Source organism: Scyliorhinus torazame, chromosome 3 (genome assembly GCF_047496885.1).
Source record: "Scyliorhinus torazame isolate Kashiwa2021f chromosome 3, sScyTor2.1, whole genome shotgun sequence".
Taxonomy (NCBI): Eukaryota; Metazoa; Chordata; class Chondrichthyes; order Carcharhiniformes; family Scyliorhinidae; genus Scyliorhinus; species Scyliorhinus torazame.
In genome coordinates, this window is record NC_092709.1 from 51,129,837 (window position 1) to 51,148,261 (window position 18,425).

The 18,425-nt window shown below is 44.5% G+C and overlaps 1 protein-coding gene across 3 annotated transcripts in view; it reads right to left on the reverse strand.

The window, feature by feature from the left end:
• Positions 1-18,425, reverse strand: part of intu (inturned planar cell polarity protein) — a 125,927-nt gene that overhangs the window by 9,228 nt on the left and 98,274 nt on the right. For all 3 annotated transcript variants that reach the window (XM_072495678.1, XM_072495679.1, XM_072495677.1), the window contains 4 exons: positions 11,287-11,349; positions 8,279-8,500; positions 7,102-7,605; positions 2,873-2,970 (listed from right to left, as the gene is read on the reverse strand). In XM_072495678.1, the coding sequence (XP_072351779.1) occupies positions 2,873-2,970; positions 7,102-7,605; positions 8,279-8,500; positions 11,287-11,349 (887 nt within the window). The remainder of the gene's footprint in view (positions 1-2,872; positions 2,971-7,101; positions 7,606-8,278; positions 8,501-11,286; positions 11,350-18,425) is intronic.

An 18,425-nucleotide genomic window follows, 5' to 3' on the forward strand; every position in this document is an offset into this window, starting at 1 on the left:
AATCTTGTTTATGCCCGGATCAACTTTAATCCCCATAATTTTGAAGAAACATTGCCCATCTTGATTTGACTTCTATTACTGCCATCCATGACCTTATTGCAGATCATGGTTTCAACAAAAACGTGGTTCATATATGACAACAATTTGCCCTTACCGAAGCCTCCTGTATGGCTATACTTTCCACTGCCATTTCCAACTAAACTGCCGAAATGGGCGACACATCTTCACCAAATTATGCCAAGTGGTCCCCTTCCGAAACTTTCTCTTTCAAGCACCTTGTCTTATTCCACCTCATCATTCCTTTATAATCCTTATTTTCTCCTGCCCCCCCACCCCTCCTGATATCCCCACATCCCACCAGCTTCATCCCAAATTTTTCACTTCATTATCCTTTCTCCGTTCCTTCTTCAGCCTCTGCAACAGGTGATTACTCATCTTCATTGATTTAATTTCCATTCCAAATCTTCTGGTCTTCTTGTTTTGAGCTGGTCATCCTGCCCTTCATTAATCTCTCCTTCCATACAAACTCTCCTACCTATTTTGAGACCACAATCAGAACAGCATTGATCTTCTCAAATGGTGAAGCAGGCTCAAAGGGCCTCATGCTCTCCCAATTCATTAATTTATATTCATGGTTGTCTCCTCAATTTTGACACCTCTTGTGGCTGCTTTACGCCCATTATCCTTATTATAGATTAAGCCATCTCTGATGATATCCTTGTATCCCTCCCCCATTTCCTTCCAATTTTGCCCCATGAAAATCTTTTTTCAAACTTTGAACTACCTAACCTTTCACCCTCCATTTGGCACAATACTTGAAGTGCAAATTTACATAACTGCTCCCTCAACTACACCCTTGACACTCTTAGTTCCCCGTAAAACCCTTTCTCTCGCACTCTGGTTCCCCAGTGTGGCCCTCACTTTCACTTCCTCAAGTTCAAGAGATTTCAACTATATCTGACACACCAGTTCCACAAGCCATTATCAGTTCTGGTTGCACCAATCAAGTGCTAGTTGGCATTCCCCCCTCTGTCAAAACCGCTCACTAACTGTCTTTGGATTGTTCGAAAATGAACTGGCCAAATAGAGCAACTGGTCTTTTCCTGACCTCCATTTCCATATGTTTTCCAATTTGCTGGAGATCTGCTGCTGAAAATCTTATCCATGACTTTGTAATCTTCAAAGACCAATATTCAAATGTTCCCCAGGCCAGTCCCTGACCCACCAACCTCTGTAAACTTCAGCATATCAAAAACATCTGTTGCCTATACCCTACCCACATTAAGTTTCATTTACCCTTATCCCCTTATCCTGTTCCCACTTTAGACCATAAGACATAGGAGCAGAATTAGGCCATTCAGCCCATCGAGCCTGCTCTGCCAATCAATCATAGCTGATATTTTTCTCATCCCCATTTTCCTGCTTTTTCCCCATAACCCCTAATCTCCTTAATAGTCAAGAACCTATCGAAAAGCCTTTCCAACAATTTTTTATTGGCCTGCGCCTGCATATGTACAGTTCTACTGATAACAAAGTACAATTTGTCTAAGCTGCTGATTGCATTCTTACAGTTAGGGGCTGGTTTAGCACACTGGGCTAAATCGCTGGCTTTTAAAGCAGACCAAGGCAGGCCAGCAGCACAGTTCAATTCCCGTAGAAGCCTCCCCGAACTGGCGCCGGAATGTGGAGACTAGGGGCTTTTCACTAACTTCATTTGACAATAAGCGATTTTCATTTTCATTTCATTTCAGTTACCTCTTCCACACAGTTACCTCAAAAATCTTTCTATCAACTGCAAAACTTTTCCTTTTGATTACACTTTGACCATTTTCCCCAGGTCTTCGATGATTGCTTCGTATCCATTTCTTCTCTTCAAAGTATCATGGGATAGTTTCCTCTTTAACATCCAATTGGAGACATCCAACATCTATACTTCCTCAGGAAACGAAGGAAATTTGGCATGTCCACATTGACTCTTACCAACTTTTACAAATGCACCATAGAAAGCATCCTATCTGGCTGCATCACAGCCTGGTATGGTAACTGCTCAGCCCAAGACCACAAAGAAACTGGAGAGTCGTGAACACAGCCCAGTCCATCACACAAACCTACATCTCATCCATTGACTATCTACACCTCCCGCTGCCTGGGGAAAGCGGGCAGCATAATCAAAGACTCCCACCCGGCTTACTCACTCTTCCAACTTCTTCCATCGGGCGGTAGATACAAAAGTCTGAGAACACGCACGAACAGATTCAAAAACAGCTTCTTCCCCGCTGTTACCAGTCACCTAAACGACGCTCTTATGGACTGACCTGATTGATATTATACTCCAGTATGCTTCACCTGATGCCGGTGTCCATGTATTTACATTGTACACCTTGTGTTGCCCTATTATGCATTTTCTTTATATTTTCTTTTCTTTTCGTGTATTAAATGATCTGTTTGAGCTGCTCGCAGAAAAAATACTTTCCACTGTACCTTGGTACACGTGACAATAAACAAATCCAATCTATATACTATGTTTTAGGTACAGTTTTTTTTTAAATGTAGCTCGACAAGTGCATAAACTCATGTGTTACATTTAAAACCTGGAATTTAGTACCTTTAACTCTTGCATAGCACATACACTATTTTAAATTCACAAGAGTATCCACTAGAAGTACATATCAAGAATATCATTTATACATCTCACATCACAAAGGGTACTCATATCAGGCTCTTGTTCTAGATATAAACAAAACAATGAACAGTGAAAAGAGAAACTGAGACCAAGTATGGAAATTAAAAGGAAATGCCACAGTACATTTTTATTTATGAAAGCATAAAAGAAAGTGCATCAAAAATATTTAATAAACAGTTTTAAACTTACTTTGTTATACTCAACATTTCCTCAGTCTCGGTCTCAGAAAGGCTTTTTTTCATGCTTCCCAGGTAAAACGGATTAGGAAAGTTTTGTTTCTTCTTGCTCTGAAATTGCATTTGTTTTTTTAACAAATTCATTACTTGTAAATCTACTGAAAGATAAACAGTAAACATCTTTAACAGCTACCTTTATATGCAAGTGTAATCAGCTAAAAAATTACGAGCATTGCTTTACTTGAAAAATATCCGAGTACTGAATATTTTAGCCCACACTGAATTTCTACTGATAAGCATGGTGATGCTCCACAGAGTTGGAACCATTGCTGCTGTTACAAAATATATCACATATAACAGAGTAATTAGAATTTTTTCATCTCCTTTTCCATTTGTCTTGCACTTCCCATATGCTTTTCTTTATAACTTTTTATAAAATTGTTAGGATACTGAACCAGACCCCAACTGTTGTTAGAATACCAGACGAGAACTCCAACAATTTCTTAATTTGTAAAATTGTGAGGAAAGGATACTTCACCCCAGGAGTGACGACTCGGACTAATAGGTATCTTTATGTTAAAACAAACTTTAATTTGAACAAGAATTAACCACATTATCAAAAAAATAGCTTTACAATTTTCAGTTAAACAATTCTTAAATAAAAGGAAAAACGTGAGCTTACTATCTACATCTGTCGCTAATTCCAATTAAGCAACCCAATTACCAATGTTAGGTTAGGTTTTAACACAGTTCAATTGCCCCTTAAAAATAAAGTTAACAAAGCAGGTTACTTAGCGGACCTATGAAAAGATTCCCTTTCAAGAGCAGATCCAGTACACTTCTGCTCAACCCAATAGCATTTGGCAAAACTGCTGTCTACAAAACTACAGACAGACCACGCCCCACCTAATAATTAGATCCTCAGTATCCCACTAAGTTCCATGGCCTGCTTTGCTCGGACTAAACACCACTCCCTCAAATTATCTACACTCCAGGGAATCTCCAGCAATCAAATCACTATTGCATTAACCCTTTATCTGTAACCAAGTGGTTTGAATCAATGATTACCTCACCTTTTACGACTCTTTAATTACAGCTTTAGTAAACCCATTGTGTTTATGCATTTTAAAAATAAATAAATTTAGAGTACCCAATTATTTTTTCCAATTAAGGAGCAATGTAGCGTGACAAATCCACCTATCCTGCACATCATTTGGGTTGTGGGGGCGAAACCCACGCAGACACGGGGAGAATGTGCAAACTCCACACGGACAGTGACTCAGGGCCAGGATTCAAACCCGGGTCCTCAAACGCCGTAGGCAACAATGCTAACCACTGTGCCACCATGCTACCCGTCTTTATGCATTTTAAACCAGGTTTTTTAATAACATTGCCACCACAAATATGAAATATAATGTATATCAATTTTTATATTCATCACAAAATCCAGGTTAGAACATGAAGAAATAATGTTTTTTAAAATTAATTTAGAGTACCCAATTTTTTTTTTTCCAATTAAGGGGCAATTTAGCGTGGCCAATTCATCTACCCAGAACATAAGACCATAAGACATAGGAGCGGAAGTAAGGCCATTCGGCCCATCGAGTCCACTCCACCATTCAATCATGGCTGATTTCAACTCCATTTACCCGCTCTCTCTCCATAGCCCTTAATTCCTCGAGAAATCAAGAATTTATCAACTTCTGTCTTAAAGACACAACGTCCCGGCCTCCACCGCCCTCTGTGGCAATGAATTCCACAGACCCACCACTCTCTGGCTGAAGAAATTTCTCCTCATCTCTGTTCTAAAGTGACTCCCTTTTATTCTAAGGCTGTGCCCCCGGGTCCTAGTCTCCCCTGCTAATGGAAACAACGTCCCTACATCCACCCTATCTAAGCCATTCATTATCTTGTAAGTTTCTATTAGATCTCCCCTCAACCTCCTAAACTCCAATGAATATAATCCCAGGATCCTCAGACGTTCATCGTATGTTAGGCCTACCATTCCTGGGATCATCCGTGTGAATCTCCGCTGGACCCGCTCCAGTGCCAGTATGTCCTTCCTGAGGTGTGGGGCCCAAAATTGCTCACAGTATTCGAAATGGGGCCTAACTAATGCTTTATAAAGCTTCAGAAGTACATCCCTGCTTTTATATTCCAAGCCTCTTGAAATGAATGACAACATTGCATTTGCTTTCTTAATTACGGACTCAATCTGCAAGTTTACCTTTAGAGAATCCTGGACTAGGACTCCCAAGTCCCTTTGCACTTCAGCATTATGAATTTTGTCACCGTTTAGAAAATAGTCCATGCCTCTATTCTTTTTTCCAAAGTGCAAGACCTCGCACTTGACCACGTTGAATTTCATCAGCCATTTCTTGGACCACTCTCCTAAACTGTCTAAATCTTTCTGCAGCCTTCCCACCTCCTCCATACTACCTGCCCCTCCACCTATCTTTGTATCATCGGCAAACTTAGCCAGAATGCCCCCAGTCCAGTCATCTAGATCGTTAATATATAAAGAGAACAGCTGTGGCCCCAACACCGAACCCTGCGGGACACCACTCGTCACCGGTTGCCATTCCGAAAAATAACCTTTTATCCCAACTCTCTGCCTTCTGCCTGACAGCCAATCGTCAATCCATGTTAGTACCTTGCCTCGAATACCATGGGCCCTTATTTTACTCAGCAGTCTCCCGTGAGGCACCTTATCAAAGGCCTTTTGGAAGTCAAGATAGATAACATCCATTGACTCTCCTTGGTCTAACCTATTTGTTATCTCTTCAAAGAACTCGAACAGGTTTGTCAGGCACGACCTCCCCTTACTAAATCCATGCTGACTTGTCCTAATCTGACCCTGCACTTCCAAGAATTTAGAAATCTCATCCTGAACAATGGATTCTAGAATCTTGCCAACAACCGAGGTTAGGCTAATTGGCCTATAATTTTCCATCTTTTTCCTTGTTCCCTTCTTGAACAGGGGGGTTACAACAGCGATTTTCTAATCCTCTGGGACTTTCCCTGACTCCCATGTTTGGGTTGTGGGGGTGAGATCCACGTAAACACGGGGAGAATGTGCAAACTCCACACGGAGAGTGACCAGGGGCCACGATCAAACCCGGGCCCTCATTGCTAACCACTGCGCCGTGTCGCCCTTGATGAAAGAATGTACTGGCTGGGAGGCAGTACCTGACCCTAGTCAAGGTGCAGAATGGATAAATCACCTGGGAACTGCTACAATGTGGGCAAAACAAACAGAAATTGGAAACCAAGGTTTGAACTGACAGGGAGTTAGAAACAAGCAGAAAGAGAAATGCTATGGCTAACCTTGGGTTTAAGGCCAGTGATAGGAAGTAGCAGATATGATGGCACTGAAAATAAACAAACTTTAAAAAAAAAACTTACCCTCTCTGCCGTAGCAACAGGATGTTCCTCTCCCCAACCCTGACTAAAGCCAATTGGGGAAGAATGAAAAGGAAGTGGAGGTGTTTATACTCAAAAGTATCACTGAGCAGACATACACAAAGTTAACCATGTTGATATTGAAGTGTTCTGGACCGTATTCCTTGTACTGGCAGAACTGCATGTTAGGAATCTAGATGTACACCTCCTTTAACAGCTTCAGGTTCTGTTTGTAATGCACCACAGACAAACGCAAAGAAAATAATTGTCTGAAAATCTATCAAGACTTGTGTACTTGAGTCACCAAACTCAACACAATTCTGCATCCTGTCCTGCAAAAGGTAGTATAATTGCCCGGATCGTTAAGAGTAATGGAGCTCACTACAGTGGAGGAGTTGGGGAGGGGGGGGAACGGACACATGGATTCCAGCCAAACATCCTATTATTGTTTAGAAAGATGAAAGAAAACAACAGTTGCTCATTTCTCAGCAGCAATTCATTGCTCTGGGTCAGACAAGGAGTGGATGGACTGGCCAGCTTCTCTTGGGATTGGTGGTATTTTTTGCTTATGACATTGCACCTCCTCCTTTTTGATGTCCTCCCCAATCACACTGGAATTTCACAAAGGAAAAAAAAAAAGTGATGGGTACCCACTGGAACCAGGTTCTACCCGGAATTCCTCTCCACTTACTCAGATGACAGTGGCTTTCCATGGTCAGAGACCGTGAATCTCTGGTCTGTTTTGATTATAATAATTGAGGAGTTGGAGAATACCGAAATAAGTAAATTCTACACCTAAATTTCATGATTATATACTTCATCAGATTTTTTATCCCTTACCTTAAATACACTTCCACTGCCCTCAGTTGCACAAGAACCTTGGGATTCCCTTTGAGGTTGTTTCTTGATTGTATCTAATGTGAAATGCGGACTAAAGTTCATACTGAAGGAACCAGCATCTCCATGTCTTTCACCACCACTTTCAGATGCACTATTGCTCCTTGGAGGACTAGATTTCTGCATCCTTAGGTTGGAGTCTCCAAATAGTGTCCTGCGACTTGTTGATGATTGAGCTGATTTAGTTGTACCTTGCAACTTGTTGATGATAGGAGAGCTGCTGATACTTTCAAATTTGTCACGAGAAGAAGGAAGGAACCAATCAGCACATGACAGGCTTGCAGTGGAGGAGCTATCCAGCCTATCTTGTATACTGGCTTCTAGTCCCTCAAGCTGAAGTAAAGTTGATTTAACTTGATCAACATAAACACTGTCCGGCCCTGGATTTCCATGTATTTTGGAAGCACAACCTCCTGCTTCCAGCAGCACACACATCATCAAGTGCCTCTAAAGAGATTAAAGTCTTAATTAATTTTTGCATTTCAAAAACTATCCAATCTTATCAAATATTAATAAAAAGGTCCAAATTCCATTGATCAAAAGAAGACTTCAGGAGCTTTGGGAAAAGAGCAGAGGAGTAACACTAACTCAAAAGCAACCAATGGTTGTGGTATTCTGGCTAGTACAAAGTCAACTCTAAAAATAACAGCAGTAAATTATTCCACTAAATGCTCGCATGACTTAGTCGGCAAATCCTTTCAGCATATGCCGAGGGCAGGCAGTAAAATTGGGGGAGATTCCTAGTTAGCCATGTGATGGAAAAAATTGGCACCTCTACCATCATTATCCATAGCTTCAGGTTACAATATGCACATAAAAGCATATGGTGCCACAGCAACTCTGACTGTAGATCAGATTGGTGCGAAGAGCACAGAGTTTGATCCCCATTCTGGTTGTAGCGGATTCCGGACCCGTCTCCTTCCCCTACCCATAGTGAAGGTTGTGGCACCATCGGTTCGACCTGCCTTCGGGCAGAGAACTCAAGAAGAGGAGAACTGAATAAACACAGGAAGGTCAATAGCCCAATAATATATGAAGAATAACATTTGTTTACTTGCTTGAATTGGAACGATCCTAAATTACATGGAAGAAAAAAGTATAAAGATAATTTAATGCATACCAAACCAACAATTAGTAAAAAGTATCTTCCTTTTGGCTCTTGATAATCCTCGATGATCGGTTTGTGACTTGAAAAAAGGTGTCTACATGGAAACGTCTCACGCCAAATGATGAGCTGACCAATCCTTCGCTCTGCTGCAAGGGGTAGTAAGCAATAATGCTGGCAGTAACGTGCAATGTCAAGCAGGTCATCTTTGGGTAAATGATTGCCAATCAAGTAACCCTTAGAAATACATAAAAATTAAACAAAGGTTAGCAAAGTATTACAATAAAAACAGTAAAGAAAATAAACTGTAAAAATTAACTGAAAAGCAATTCTAGCTATTTGCCAAAATGCAACAAATAACTTGCCTTTCTGCAAGTAGTATGGGTTGTACACCAACATTAGTAGGTCATAGCCATTGTATGCAAATTCTGACTAAATGCAAACACCTCCTGCTCAAACATACACAACTGAGACTTACCAACATTGCACAAGCCATGCCTCTATAGTCAAATTTTAGTCAGAATGAATATATTATCACCATACGTGCACTCTTCAGCATAGGTGAAAAGCCTGTTTAATCTGTCATAAACCTGACTGGAGACAGCAGTAGACAGTATTCAAAGGTGCCTCCATTTGTATGTGTCTCCTAATAATGAGTTTAGAATGGCAGTTCAGATAATCATCAAGTGTGAATAGTTTTTGGAGGAGAAACAGATTATAGGTGATTGGAAACGTCCCTGATATAAACATATCTTAAATGTGTAGTCAAGAAAGTTGATGGGGGCACTTAACCGAATAAACAGAAGGAATAATCAAAGAACAAAGGTGTAACTGTTCAGACCCTGAAAATCCAGGAGCGGCAGATACCATTTAACAGTCTCAAAGTGGACAAGCCAGTTTTCAGCCACCTGGAGACTACGTTTACAACAAACAAGTTTCTAAGTCTTAGAGCCAAGGCAGTGCGGTAAACAGGTTTGTTTCGAATCACTAGCTTTCGATGCACTGCTCCTTCCTCAGGTGAATCCTGAGCAGTGCTCCGAAAGCTAGTGATTCGAAACAAACCTGTTGGACTTTAACCTGGTGTAAGACTTCTTACTGTGCTCATCCCAGACCAACGCCAGTATCTCCACATCAGTGCAGTAAACAGCAGTTTTAAAATATCTTCGCTGGATCAGAAAAAATATAGTTCTCAGAACGGAGTTTCATCCCTATATTGTGTGCAAACTATAGCTGGTTATGTAATTTGGATGCACTGATCCCTTAAAAACACAATGACCTGATTAGGGTCTACTGTGAGCAAAATTAAAGCTCATGGTATTGGGGATAATGTACTGACATGGATAGAGAACTGGTTGGCAGACGGGAAGCAGAGGGTGGGAATAAACAGGTCCTTTTCAGAGTGGCAGGCAGTGACTAGTGGGGTACCGCCGGGTTCAGTGCTGAGACCCCAACTGTTCACAATATACAATAATGATTTGGACAAAGGAATTGCATGCAATATCTCCAAATTTGCAGACGATACTAAGCTGGATGGCAGTGTGTGCTGTGAGGAGGATGCAAAGAAGCTGCAGGGTGACCTGGACAGACTGGCTGAGTGGGCAAACACTTGGCAAATGCAATAGAATGTGGGTAAAATGTGAGGTTATCCACTTTGATAGCAAACACAGGATGGCACATTATCTGATTGGTGGCAGTTTAGGAAAAGGGGATGTGCAACGAGACCCGAGTGTCATAGTGGAACAGTCGCTGAAGATTGGCATGCAAATACAACAGGCGGTGAGGAAAGCTAATGGCATGCTGGTCTTCATAATGAGAGGATTGGAGTATAGGAGTAGGGAACTGTCTTGCTACAGTTATACAGGGCCTTGGTGAGGCTACACCTTGAGTAATGTGTGCGAGTTTGAGGAAGGACACTCTTGCTATTGAGGGTGTCCAGCGAAGGTTCACCAGACTCCCGGGATGGCAGCACTGACATATGAAGAAAGACTGGATCGATTGGGCTTGTACTCACTGGAGTTCAGAACAATGAGAGGGGATCTCATAGAAACATATAAAATCCTGATGGGACTGGACAGGCTAGATGTGGGAACGTTCCCAATGTTGGGAACGTCCAGAACTAGGGGTCACAGCCTAAGAATAACAGGTAAGCCATTAAGGACTGAGATGAGGAAGAACTTCTCTCAGAGTTGTAAACTTGTGGAATTATCTACCACAGAAAGCTGTTGGCGCCAGTTCGTTGGATATATTCAAGAGGGAGCTGGACGTGGTCCTTGCGGCTAAAGGGATCAAAGGGTATGGAGAGAAAGCAGGAGTGAGATACTGAATTTGTATGATCAGCCATGATCATATTGAATGATGGTGCATGCTCGAAGGGCTGTATGGCCTATTCCTGCACCTATTTTCTATGTTTCTATAAGATATAGGAGCACAAATAGGTCATTTGGCTCATCGAGTCTGCTCCTCCATTCAATGAGATCATGACTGATCTGAAGTGATAATCTTCCAGTCCCCTTTTCCGCCCTGATCTCCAGAACCTAGATTCCTTTACTGATTAAAAATATGTCCATCTCAGTCTTGACCATACTTAACAACCTAGCTTCGACAGCTCTCTGCAGTAAAGAATTCCACAGATTCACTCCCCTCTAAGAGAAGTAATTCCTCCTCATTCCTGTCTTAAATGGGCGACCCCTTACTCAGATTATTCCCTCTGCACCTAGATGCTCCCACAAGGGGAAACAACCTCTCAGCATCTACCATGCTTAGCCCACTGGGAATTCAATCATTTACCTTGCAGCAGAAATATTGGTTTAGTATTCTATTGATATTTCAAAAAGGTCAAGTGCGTTCCACTCCTCAAGTCCCATTCTGCTCAAATCCCCCGACAATCAGATGCAATGTCAGTACATTTCACTTGTTAGTCAAGTTCATGGATCAATTAATACCCAAAATGTTGTTTCTCAGAGTTCACGTTACAGTTTGATTCCTTAAATCAACTCTAAACTACCAACCATTAACAGGCTCACCTTGAAGAACAGGCATGAACCCAGTATCACATACAGTCGTCGCATGTCATAATAATCTTCAGACTAAAATGAAACCAACAAGATAATTAGGTTCCTGGTGACTAGCCGATTAAATATAAACATTAATCAATACAGGATAATTCATTTACTTTATTTTATCTTGAAGAATATTCTGATAAATAAATTTTGAGCAGCTGAGAACAAACAATCCATTGTAAACAAGTAAATGAAAGCAGTGTAATTTTGGCAAACTGTTCTTTTGTATATATTGTTCAGATATCTGTGTTGGTAAGAGCAGATCACATCTGAATGGCTCCCATCACTGACACCATGGTACAACACCTACTGCATATGATTTTTTTTGAAACCCTGCTATTGCAATTCCAAATAAGCCACATTAAAAACAACAGTGGCCATGTGATTCAGCCCACACCTCACCCGCACATTCTAATCCAAAATAAAATTCAGATTTTCTTCCCTGCTTATATTATGAACACTCAGTTCCCTGATGCAATGACAAATACACATCTCCAGAATACAACCCAGGGATTTCTTGCAGTCTTCTGAACTTGCATCACGGGCTTAGTGCTGGAAGTAGACACAGGTCACTCTAACCTACAATGTTAGGTTAGGTTTCAACTTGCAAGAGCATGTGGATTTGGGAGCGCATTGAGAAGCTGAATCCAATTCACTGCCTTTCGCATTAGCCATGACATATTGGGGTATGTGCAAGCAGGTTCCTTGCAATAGGCAGGCTGACTATGTTCATGTCCTAATTGTTCAATTACAGCGACATTAGATCATGATAATCTAAAATAAATAGGAGACCATTCGACCCATTGAACCTGCTCTGCCATTCAATAAGATAATGGATGATCTGACTGCTGTTTTAAAACCACTTTTCTGCCTTAATCTTCGACTCCATTGTAGATCAAACCGTGATGATACCAAGATCCTTGTGTACAAGTCGCACTCCCAACTCTTCTATAAGGCTCAGAAACTTTGGACTACCTACAGACCCCACCTCAATGCCATGGAGCGATACCATTAATGCTGTCTGAGACTGATTCTCTGCATCAGCTGAGAGGACAGGTGTATGGACATTAGCTCCTTGAAGGAACCAAGAGCACCAGCATAGAGGCCATAATCACCCAAAACCAACTCTGCTGGGCCAGCCACATGCTTAGGATGTCAAGAGTCCTGGCTGCCAATGCAAATCTTCTTCACCCAGCTCAAGGGAGGCGCCCGAACAAAAGGAGGGCAAAGGAATTGCTTCACAGACACCCTGAAGGCTTACCTCAAGAAATGTAACACAGACGACAAATGTCTGGGAGACCTTTGCTCAGAAGAGACCTACTTGGAGGAAACTCCTGATTGAAGAGACACAATTCTTCAAGATCACCCAACGGCAAGAGAAAAAGGAGCCAGAGAAAGGAATACCAGTCACCTTGACTCCAAAGACCCATCCCACCTCCCGGAAACACCTGCCAAGTGTGTGGTCGGAGATGCAGCTCTAGGATCGGGCTCATCAGCTATGCAAGGACCCACAGAACCCATGATCAGTGACACGGAATTTCTTGGGTGAACAATCATTCTAGTCAGTGAGTGATCGCCGAAGGTGATGATCAAATATCTCTCTAACTCAGCCCTGAATGTATTCAATTATCCCGCCTCCACTGCTCCTCTGTGGAAGAGAAAGATTTACAATTCTCAGAAAATTCCTCCTCGACTCTGTCTCAAATGGGAGACCACTTATTTCAAAACTATGCCCTCTATTTCTAGATTCGCCCATGAGGTAAACATTCTCTCAGCATCGACCCTGCCAAGCCACTTCAAAATCTTGCATTCTTTAATAAGACCAGCTCTCATTCTTCTAACCTCCAATGAGTATAGGCCCAACCATTCCTCATAAAACAACCCCTCTCCCCTTCATTCCTGGAACCAGTCTAGTGAACCTTAAGTCAGGAGACCAAAACGGTATACTAGGTGAGGTCTCAGCAAAGCCTTGTACTGTTGCAATAAGACTTCCCTACTTTAATACTCAGTCTCCCTTGTAGTAATGATCAACAATCCATTTTCCTTCATTACTTGTGGTACCTGCATGCTAACACTCTGTGATTCAGGTACAATGACACCTGATCCCTCTGTACCACAGAACTCTGCAGCCTCTCTCCATTCAAATAATATTCTGCTTACTATTCTTCATGCCAAATTGGACAATCTCACATTTTACTGCAATATGTTCCATTTGCCATTATTTCCCCATTCACTTAACCGATCGATATCCCTTTGCAGACTTTTGTGTCCTCCTCACAAGATACCTATCTTTCTACATTTGGCTACAATACATTCTGTCCATTCGTTCAAATCATTAATATAGTGTAAAAAGTTGAGGCCACTGCACCGATTCCTGTGGCATTCCACTAGTTGCAGTTTGCCAATCTGTAAATGCTCCCTTTATTACAAACCTGTTTCCCATCCATTAGCCAATCCTCTATTCATATACTCCCCAATATTATGAGCTTTTATATTGTGTAGTAACCTTTTATGTGGCACCTTATTTAATGTGCCTTTATCACCCTGCTTTTTCATTCCTAGAAGAACGGTGATGAATTTGTCTAATTTGATGGGCAGAATCTTATGCCCTCCACACGGTGAGTTTGGGGCAGGATCATTTTATCAAATAGCAGGGGGCCCACCACCTTCCCATCTTCACCCTGATTAAATCCATGGCATGAAAGACAGCAGATGGCCTTCCGGCCCTGCTGCAATTGAGGCCGAGTGGGTAATTAATGCCTCATAAGAGCCCCATATCACGACTGCTGGTATTAACACAGCAGCAAATGGGGGACTCTCCATTCAGGGAGCATGACAAGGAAACCCTGGCGTGTTTGCTTGTGGGATCCCCAGGGAGGTTCCTAGTTCAACAACACTCTGGACGAGGGACCTGGCATTGGGAATGAGGGGCCCACTGAGAGACACCCAACTCCCCTTCCTGCCACCCTCCCCCTTACCCCCATGATCTATCCCGTCTCCCACTCTGATTCGCCTGGATCCTCCTCAATCCAAGGCTGCAGGTGGATGTAGCACCAGCAAAAGTTACGGGGCTACCCCAGTAGTGCTGCTGAGCATTGCCGGCCTCTTATTGAAGATGGTCTGCAATCAACCAGACCCTGCTTACAAAATGCAAAATAAAATGTCTACTTTTAGATATGATTCAGAGATTGGGCAGAATTTGCTGAACAATCCTGACTGCGGCAATCGATAAACAAATAACCAATTTAATCAATTTAACCAATTCAACATAATCAGTTGAGTTCGTAAGCTAGAAGCGATGTATATTCACACGCAGAGACCCATTCTCAGTAAACTGAAGGAATATGTTCAAGCCTTAGGTCACTTTTCAAATTACTTGGGAGCTTGGGGAGCCTTCCTCCTGTTGCTTTCTTCATGCAATGCCTCAACCAATCAGAGTTGACTTGCTAGTCGATCAGCACCCATTGTGATCATTTGAAATTTGGCATTCTTGCATTTCTCCTGATAAGTGAAAGTCGAAAAGCTTCTGCAACATTTCTTTCTTTCCAGCATTATTCGAGTTCTGTACCACCAAACTACTTAATAATGGATTCCAGTATTTTTCCAGGAACAGATTAGGCTAAGAGGTCTATAATTAATTTTTGTCATTTCCATTCTTTCTTAATTACATTTGGGGTTTTCCAATCAATCAATGGAATTTTGGAAAATTACGACCAATACATTCACTATCTCTGCAGCCACTTACTTTAACATCTGATGACACTGGGCATCAACTCTTGGGGAATTCTCACTGCTATTTTTCCAGTGATCATGATTGTTTTAAGTTCCCCCCCCCCCCGCCTCATTTTTCTACGTTCTTGGGATACTTTTTGATTCTTCCAACTGGAGGACAAATACAATAGGCAGGATTCTCTGTCCAGCGACGGCAGAATTGCAAAACATGATTGGGCGGAGAATGGCGCATGAGCCAAAAATCATAGCCAACGCCGGGCACCCAACAGAATGCCATGCTCCATACCTCGACAGCGGTGTCAATGCATTCTATTCCACACGTACAGTAAACGCTGTTGGCATACCAACCCGGTATTCTCCAGGGCTCTGCGATGCTCTGCCTCTGCCAGGAGGAATTACGAAGAGCGAGGTTCACTTGTGGCTTTAAAAATCAGGAAACAGGCGGCGTGGCCTGTGAGGGAGAGAGGAGGTAGGTCATGTTTCCAGAGACACGACCGTAGGCTGCCGATTGGGCCCGGTGGGGCATAGACCACCATTACCGCGGCTTACAAGGCAGCTATCTTTCTGTGCACCCCACTGGCTGCCTGTGGCTGCGCAGAGTGACATCGGCCATGTGGGTGCCACCTGTCAGCTGGGCATCATGCGGTCTACCCAAGGGGGTCGCCCACAGTAGCCCCTAAAGGAGGGCGCCGGATGGGGGCCACATGGTACCACTGGCATGGGTAGCACTAGCCATTAGCGATCTGCCGGGAGGGACAGGTGTTGGTGCCAGAGGCCCTCGTGGTGCCAGGTACTGACAGGACATGTGGGTGGGGGTCTTCCAAGGGCAGAGGCTGCAACGTAGGCCGGGGCCACAGTGTAGCCCATTGGACCTGGTTGCGCACGGGGGGTATGCACCATGCTAACATGTCGGCCTTTCACCCCCTGCAGTCAATGGACTTCAGAATCCAACCAGGAACGGTTGCCATCATCCTAATAGCCACAGCCCTAGGTGATGCACCAAGACTGTTAGGAGCAGGAGCTGCTTGGGGAGGGCCCTGCAGTGGCGGAGTCTGCCCCAGAGGAACAGGGGGCAGCCGGTGGAGGATGGAGAGCCGGCCATCCAACAAGCCAAGGAGGCACTGCATCAGGCCTCATGTGTACTGGCAGTGCCTGTCATTTGAGACCTGCGGGACGGGCATTCCGTTGAAGACTCCAGCTGAGCAGAGACAGTGTGACATATCTGCCTGATCATGACGCACCTGGAACCATGGGGATATGGTGGAGGACATCCACTCCCGGTAGCCGTCAAGGTGATGGTCACCCTGAACCTTGGGGTCGTTCCAAGCGATGATTGGTGACCCGTCTGGGATCTCACAAACCTCGGTGCACAGGGATCTCCACGCCATCACGGAGGCCCTATATGCCTGCTCAGCATATAATATCAACTTCAATGTGGACCAAACCCATCAGGGTGTCTTTGGCATCGCCGGGATGCCCCAGGCCCAAGGGGTGATCGACAGATGCATGCCCTCCTATGACAGACAGGTCTTCACAGACCAAAAGAGGTTCCACTCGATAAATATGCAGCTGGTGTGTGACCATGAACTGCACATCATGCACGTCTGCGCCCGATACCTGGGCAGTGTGCACAATGTCTTCATCCTGGCACACTCGATGGTTCCCGACACCTTCGAGGTGCACCCCAGGCTGAGGAGATGGCTCTTGGGCGACAAGAGTTATCCGCTGCGGTCATGGATGCTGATGCCTATCCGGAGGCCAGACCGACGCAGAGATCCCTACAATCATCTCCATACAGTGACTAGTGGCTTGAATGAGCGGTGCATCGGCATCCTGACGATGCGGTTCAGGTGCCTGGACCCCTCTAGAAGGGTCCGTCAGTTTAGCACTAGGAGGGTCTCTCAAATCGTGGTGGCCTGCTGTGTCCTCCACATCATCACACAGCAGAGGGGTGGTGTGACTGTGCCACCTCCCAGTGGGACTGGCTCAGATCAACCAACACCCGGACAATGCCGTCGACGCTTCAGCCATAACTCCTTGCTCCTTGTGACTGGGGCAAGCTCTGGGGCGCCACTGCAATGTCAAAGTAGCATAGCTGCCTGGGACAGGGCAGCCCTGTCCTGTGCCTTGGCTACTGCACACACAGAGTACTCAGTCCTTGGACATCCTGGCCCATGGCCGATACCTTCGCCCCAAGGCCTCCACTGCGGACACCAACTGTGCAGTGCTGGCCTGGGTAGGATGCATGGTCGGCACCGCCTCCTGCCGCTGCAGGCGGTTGGACTCCTCCAACTGCAAGCGCTAGATAGATGTTGACAGCCCCTAAGCAGTCCCTGGATCTGTGTCTGCATCTTTATTATCAATGGGACTGCCCTTTCCAGAAGCCCAAGACCCTTCTGGATGGCAGCTAGTCCGTGGGGTCAGGCCACCCTCCGACCCCTCCCCCCTTCCTACCTCCACCTAATGTACCATTGCACGTGTATGGTCCGCACCAGATAGAACCCCAGGGGCCCCTTCACTAATGCCCAACCGAGGCGAGTGTCTCTGGGATGGTGGAGGGTATTGGAGACACAATCAACATTCTGGGGATTACCATTGATCAGAAACTGAACTGTATTACCCATATTAATACTGTGGCTACCAGGGCAAGTCAATGGCTAGGAATCCTACCGTCAGTAACTCACCTCCTGACCACCACCACCAACCCCCTCCCCCCCCCCCCCCACCTCCCTCCCCCCACCTCCCTCCCCCCAAAGTCAGGAGCGTAATGGAACGCTGTCCACTTGCCTGGATGAGTGCAGCTCCAACAACACTCAAGAAGCTCAACACCATCCAGGTCCTTGATTGGCACCCTTTCCAAAAACATTCACTCCCTCCACCACCGACAAACAGTGGCAGCCATGTGTACCATATACAAGATGGACTGCAGGAACTCGCTAAGGTTCTGTAGACAGCACCTTCCAAACCCACGACCACTACCATCTAGAAGAACACGAGCAGCAGATACTTGGAAACACCACCACCTGGAGGTTCCCCTCCATGTCACTCACCAACCTGACTTGGAAATGTATTGCTGTTCCTTCACGGTCGCTGGGGCAAAATCCTGAAACTCCCTCCCTAACAGCACAGTGGTTGTACCTATGCTTCAGAGACTGCAGAAGAGACAGAAAGCGCACAGTGTTAGGCAGTCAAACACGTGCAGCACAAGTGGAGGGCAGCTGGTGGCCTTTGTGGCCATGCTTACTCACCCTGGCCACCCTGAGGAGGTTGTGCAACTCTCCCAGCGCTGCTGTACGGTCCTGGCGGTGGGGGCTACTGCATTCACTGTCTCTGCCACCTGTACCCAGGCCCAGTGCAACGAGGTGGGTGGC